This window comes from Babylonia areolata, chromosome 32 (genome assembly GCF_041734735.1).
Source record: "Babylonia areolata isolate BAREFJ2019XMU chromosome 32, ASM4173473v1, whole genome shotgun sequence".
Taxonomy (NCBI): domain Eukaryota; kingdom Metazoa; phylum Mollusca; class Gastropoda; order Neogastropoda; family Buccinidae; genus Babylonia; species Babylonia areolata.
The window spans coordinates 18,637,700-18,644,233 of record NC_134907.1 but is presented as its reverse complement, the minus strand read 5'-3'; the positions used below and the strand labels follow the sequence as shown (position 1 = coordinate 18,644,233).

The 6,534-nt window shown below is 44.0% G+C and overlaps 1 protein-coding gene across 1 annotated transcript in view; it reads left to right on the top strand.

Annotated features, from left to right (window-relative positions):
* Positions 1-1,945, top strand: part of LOC143276541 (sperm microtubule inner protein 11-like) — a 12,227-nt gene extending 10,282 nt beyond the window's left edge. Inside the window, exon 3 of the mRNA XM_076581101.1 lies at positions 1,324-1,945. Within this exon, the coding sequence (XP_076437216.1) occupies positions 1,324-1,372 (49 nt within the window). The 3' untranslated portion in view covers positions 1,373-1,945. The remainder of the gene's footprint in view (positions 1-1,323) is intronic.
* Positions 1,946-6,534: the final 4,589 nt, after the last annotated feature.

The following is a 6,534-nucleotide window of genomic DNA, read 5'->3' as shown; positions in this document are numbered from 1 at the left end:
AAAGACTAGACGCTCAGTTTGATTTTCCAGTCAAACTTAGGAGAAAGGGCGAGAGCGGGATTCGAACCGGGGGAGAGAACAGAGTGGGAGGATGAGCATGGGTATTTTTGTTGTTAGAAGAGAATATGTCTTTATTACCAAGTGTACCGGGGTCACAGGGGATAGTACATAACAAGATACGAACATAAATAAAAAATCATACACAAACACAGATGCAGTAGAAATTAGGGTACATACAAATGCATATCAATTTTAAAAACTTGTGCATACTCACACATGCACGCACCGCACAAACACACACGCACACACACACACACACACACGCACGCACGCACGCACACACACACGCACACACACACACACACACACACACACACACACACACACACACACACGCACACACACACACACACACACACACACGTTTGAACAGAAGCTGCGTATTACATGTGGATGGGGCTAATGGTTGTTGTTGTTGTTGTTGTTGTTGTTTTGCTCGTAGAGGTGGGAGGAGTAATGGAGGAGGCCAGGTAGCAGGCGGAAAGGGGAGAGGGGGGGGGGAGTAAGGAGTGAGGGGGTAGGAAGGGTATTGTTTTTTGTTGTCGTTGTTGTTGTTGTTTAGGCCCAACACTCGGCTTATATCACAGATTGACATAAGTTTATATTTGGGCCAACAGCAAAGTGAGAGCTGTATTATCAATGGTTTCTCCAGTCAATGGGAAATCATTTACAGCTTAGTCTTTTGTGAAGGACTATGACTCTCAAACTAGGAGACAAAATTGCACTGGCTCTTAGTGCTGCAGCCTTTGTGGGCTAGTTGGCCTTTGGGAACCATCCCAACGCCGACTGTCCTAAAACCCTCTTGGCCGAGAGAGTGGGGATGTAACTTGGGGAAGACACTCTCCACTATAATCAAATTCTAGCCCAAATAGTCGGAACAGCAGTTGCCTCCTCTGCTGTTCTGATGGTCATAGTCGGACACGACTGACTATCATATATATATGTTGTTGTTTGCTCGTGGAGGTGGGAGGGATAAGGGAGGATGGTAGTCTGTCTGTCTGTCTCTCTCTATTTCTATCTGTGTGTGTGTGTGTGTGTTTGTGTGTGTGTGTGTGTGTGTGTGTGTGTGTGTTTAGTTTAGTTTATTAGTTTAACGTCTTTTCACTGTTTAGTGATATTAGACGGGATATTAGTGTGTGTGTGTGTGTGTGTGTGTGTGTGTGTGTGTGTGTCTGTGTATGCGCGGGCGTGCTGTTCTCATTTCCTCGCGGCGCTGCAGTATCTAACTAAACAGTTTTTTTGTGTACTTTCTCTGTCTGACAGATTTGTAGACACCATGGCCATGACCAATCGGCAGTTCACCCTGTACTAGCTCATCGTGTCAAGTACTCTGTCCCGGCTTCCTCATATTTTGTGGTAAAAAAAAAATAAAAAAAAAAAAAAAACCGTCCTAAACAGTCCCACTGACAAGAAAGGGGGATGAGAAAGCAAGAACGATAACCGTGCAGCCGACTCGTCGCCATCTTCTGAACTCTTGTGCGTTGGAGTTAGACCTGTGCAACGAGAAAATGAAACATCGTCAGTGATTGGACTTTAAAAAAAAGAAAAAAAGATTTATTCCTTTATCTTTTTTTTTTTTTATCCTCTATGTGCTTACATCGAGAAAGCGTCAGATCAATAGCGGAACTGATTAAAAACAAAATGGAAGATTTTTTAAATGATGTGCGATGATAGAGGATCGAAAAATAAAACTTTATATGTGTTGTGTATTTCTTGTAATGTTGTGGTGGGGGTTTTCAAGTTTTAGGTGCATTGTATGTATTCTTTTCTTGGGATTTTTTTTTTAAATTCATAACAAAACATATGTTATTTAAAACATTGTTTATTGTAATTTATTCATCTATTTCAAGAACAACAGCACTAGCTGGACTGACTTAGGACTCGGGGAAAGAGGGGGGGGGTGTGGGGGGGGGGGGGTCGATGGGAAGGGGGAGTGGGAGGAGGCGGGATTTGTGTCATTTCTAACACTCAGCTGCGCACGCAGGCCCACATGTGTCCAACATTTCCCATGCATTAGCATAAAAGAAAAAAAAAAAGTTTCATGGTGAGTGCAGATTGCAGTTTTGATTGTGTGTTTGTACGTTTGTGAACTTTTTCATTTTTCAAACCAATGTGGTAAATGTTTTGAAGTGTATCCAGAGTACCATTTTTGTCAAAAGAACCGAAAAATTGGATACGTGAGCAGACACACAGAGATCGCAAATTATCAAACTGCATCGCCTTTTATTGAGTCCAACATCGTCAGTTTGTCTCCAGAAATCACATTGTTCGGAACTCAAACACACAGATTTCTTGGCGTTGTATTACCGCGAGGTTTCCAGCCCAGCCAAAATCTTTGTTGCAGACACAGATTCCAGCTTCCATGTGGGCAGATCTGTGACCTGCGATGATGATTTACAAGTATACTCCATAAACATGAATGCTGGTGTGTTGAATCCTCAGTAAATCCGCCACAGATACAATCTTGCTTGTGGGCAGATCTGTTATCTGCGATGATGGTTTACAAATGTACTCTATAATGATGAATGTGTGTTGAATTCTCAGTAAATCCGCCACAGATACAATCTTGCTTGTGGGCAGATCTGTGATCTGCGATGATGATTTACAAATGTACTCTATAAACATGAATGTGTGTTGTTGAATTCTCAGTAAATCCGTCATCGAATGTGCAGTTGATGTTCTAGTCCTGTTTACGTTTCTCCTCATAATGTTTTCCATTTTGGATGAGTTGTTTTATTTTCTCTCCTCATATTGCAGGTCACCACTAAACACATTAAAACCAAGAATCTGTCTAAATGTTGTTGTTTTTCTGTTCCTTGTTCTGAATTGGGTTGTTAGAAAAATCATCATGGGATATGTGTGACGTGTTTTTTGTCTTTCGGATGTTTTGAAACATGTCACAGTTCCCGGGAGTCTTTGGTTATGTTGTCCATACAGGAACTCAATTCATGACGCATGCGCACATACATGTACACTCATGCGTGCGCGCGCGCGCACACACACACACACACACACACACACACACACACACACACACGCTTCTTGTCCTCAACTTTTTGTTCTATTGTGGCCGTGAATTTCATGAACAATATTGCTTGAAAAGAAAAAGGTAATGTATTGAAATAGGCATCAAATCTTCTGAAAGCTATTTTTTTAATTGTCTAAAAATCGAGGCAATAAAAATGTTTTAAACTGTCTAAAGTAAGCGTGTGTGTATGTGTATGCGCGCGCACGTGTGTGTGTATGTGTGTGAGAGAGAGAGAGAGAGTTCGTGCCATGCGTGCATGTACGTGTGTGTATGCGCGTGCACACACGTGTGTGTGTCGATTTGTGTGCGTGTGTGCTTGTATGTGTGTACGGGCGTGTAGGTATGTGTGTATGCCTGCTCACGTGCGCGCGCGTATGTGGTGACCATATACATTTGAATACGAACAGAACTGGCAATAACAGAGTTTAAAAAGCAATGCATGTGCATGCAGTTTTGGGAAGAAGAAGAAAAAAAAAAAGTACTGAAAACACCACTGCCAAACTATGACTGAAGACACGTGTGAACATACGGCCATCATCACTGTCATGTTACATGGTCTAACTGCAGACAGACATATATATATACAGCCGCTATGGCTAGAATCGCTCAGGTGTTGGACTTGTGATTCAGTGTTCACCAGTGATCGGGGTTCGAGGCCGCCCCATTTCGTCGGCATAGTGTTGCGTCCTTTGGGGAAAGGCACTAGGAAGCGAGAGAATCTGAGCGCGTTGGTTCGAATGACGGCTCAGCCGCCGATATTTTCTCCTCCTCCACTAGACCTTGAGTGGTGGTCTGGACATTCGGGCAAGTCATCCGGATGAGACGATAAACCGAGGTCCCGTGTTCAGCATGCACTTAGTGCATGTAAAAGAACCCACGGCAACAAAAGGGTTGTTCCTGGCAAAATTCTGTAGAAAAATCCACTTCGATAGGAAAAACAAAGAAAACTGCAGGCAGGAACAAAAAAAAACAAAAAAAAAAAGGGGGGGGGGGGGGGGGCACTGTAGTGTAGCGACGCGCTCTCACCCTGGGGAGAGGCAGCCCGAATTTCACACAGAGAAATCTGTTGTGATAAAAAGAAATACAAATACAAATACCGTTCGACTTTCCTTACTCCACCCAGGTGTGAATTTGTACCTGACTTCGGTTTGGGGAAGGTTAAAACGGCGGAAGGAGAGGATTGGGCCCCGCCTTCCTACCCAGTAGACACTGTGGATATGAATCCATTGCCACAATGGCTGTTAAAAGCAATGGGACTTACGATATTTAAGACAAACATAAAACAGATAGAGATGCAGGGGAAGTGGATGTGAGTGATACTCAGAGAGACCTCACACACACACACACACACACACACACACACACGCACGCACACACACGCACACACACACACACATACGCACACACACACACGCACGCACACACGCAAGCAAACATTTAATTATACAGGTACGCACAAAGACAAACATACATGCACACATTCGTACTTACACACACGTTTGTGTGAACACACATACACGCGCGCGCGCGCAAGTACACCTGCTAGCGGCACGAACACAGACGCATAATGACAGGTGTTGATGAAAACAAGTGCAGACAGTATGAAGATGAGCACTGACAAAAAAGAAAAAAAAAAAAGAGAGAGAGAGAGAGAAAGAGAGAGAGAGAAACAAAGACAGCGATAAAGATGATGATAGCCCTTGATGCTGGTGATGGTTATAATGGTGATGATGATGTAGGCAGCGGGAGGCATGATATCAGTGATGATGACGATGACGACGACGATGATGATGATGATGACGAGGATGATGACGATGACGACGACGAGGATGATGATGATGACGATGACGACGACGACGACGATGATGATGATGACGACGACGACGATGACAACAACGACGACGACGACGACGACGATGATGATGACAATGCGATGGCATGGACAACGATGAAGAACATTAACCCCTCAACTGCTGAAGACGACTGTGGTCGTGGGTGAAGGGCTGTCACTTCGCTGAGATAGCACTGATCGAACTCACAAATCAGGATGGCGCGGCTGGACGCCTGTCTCTCGATATGTGTGTGTAAGTGTGCATGTGCGAGAGAGAGAGAGAGAGAGAGAGTGCGTGTGTGTGTGTGTGTGTGTGTGTGTGTGTGTGTGTGTGTGTGTGTGTGTGTGTGTGTGTGTGTTCTGGGTTTTTTTATGTCGATTATTAATACCATGCTTGTGACTGTGTGTGTGTGTGTGTGTGTGTGTGTTGTTTTTACCATGCTTATGCCTTTATGCTCATTCTATGACTTTACATAGCATTGTGTAGTGCATGCAATGACATATATAATGTAGTTTTGTGTAGTGTAGACCCTGTTTCAGGGCGGGGACTGGATTGAAAAAAAAAGCGCGCCAGTGCTTATCTATTATCTTGTCTTGTCTTGTCTTGTCTTGTCTTGTCTCTCTCTCTGGATCGTCTTACTTAATCGTGATGATAACATATCATACTTACATGGTGCAAACTCCCTACAGATGGGCTCTTAGTTCCTCACATGAAACAATACATATACAACAGTGCATTTTACAAAATAAGAGCACATAAGGGCATAGAAGTAGGGGAAAAAAAACACACAAAATATGTATCCACCAATACAATACTACAAATAAAACGTGTTTTGTTCGGATAATATCGATGACATGTGGTGTTGTTGTTGTTGTAGATTTTTTGTTTGTTTGTTTTGATTGTTGTTGTTTTGTTTTTGGACTATTCAGCATCGATTTTATTTCCTTGCTTATTGTGTTGCACATTTTTATGAATGGTTGCGTTCTTCAAGCCGTGATAGTGCTTTATGATTTTCATGTTAAAAGACATTTTTTCCTGTCCTGTCCATTTACACACAACAAAGTTGTATGTCGTCTTTTAAAAAAAACAACACACACACAAAAAATCATCACTACACCATTGAAACATAAACGAAGTGTACCGTTCGCACTTTAACCCTTTGCACTCCATTCCACACTGAGGTCACTTCACTCGGATTCAGCAGTGAAAGGGTTAAGGAGATCGCATTTCCCAATGTCAGCTTTCAAACTCAAAGTCCACGTGATTGTTGCCCTGTGACGAAGAACGTGCACTTGTGGCGTCAAAACTGGGTTACGTCCCTTCACTCCCGCCACCACGCCCGTCTCCCTCATCCCTCCACGTGACCTCCATCTCTGTCTCTGTCTCTGTCTCTCTCTCTGTCTTTGTCTGTCTCTCCCGGTCTCTGTCTCTATCTGTCTGTTTATTTCTGTCTGTCTGCCTCTCTCTCTCTCTGTCCGCCTCCGGCCCCCCCCCCCCCCACCCCCCACCCCACACACACCCCCCTCCCCCCCCGACCCCGACCCCGACCCCGCTCCCGCCTCCCCAAGTCTCTCACACTCTCTCTGTCTTTGACTGTCTCTGTTTCTTCCTGTC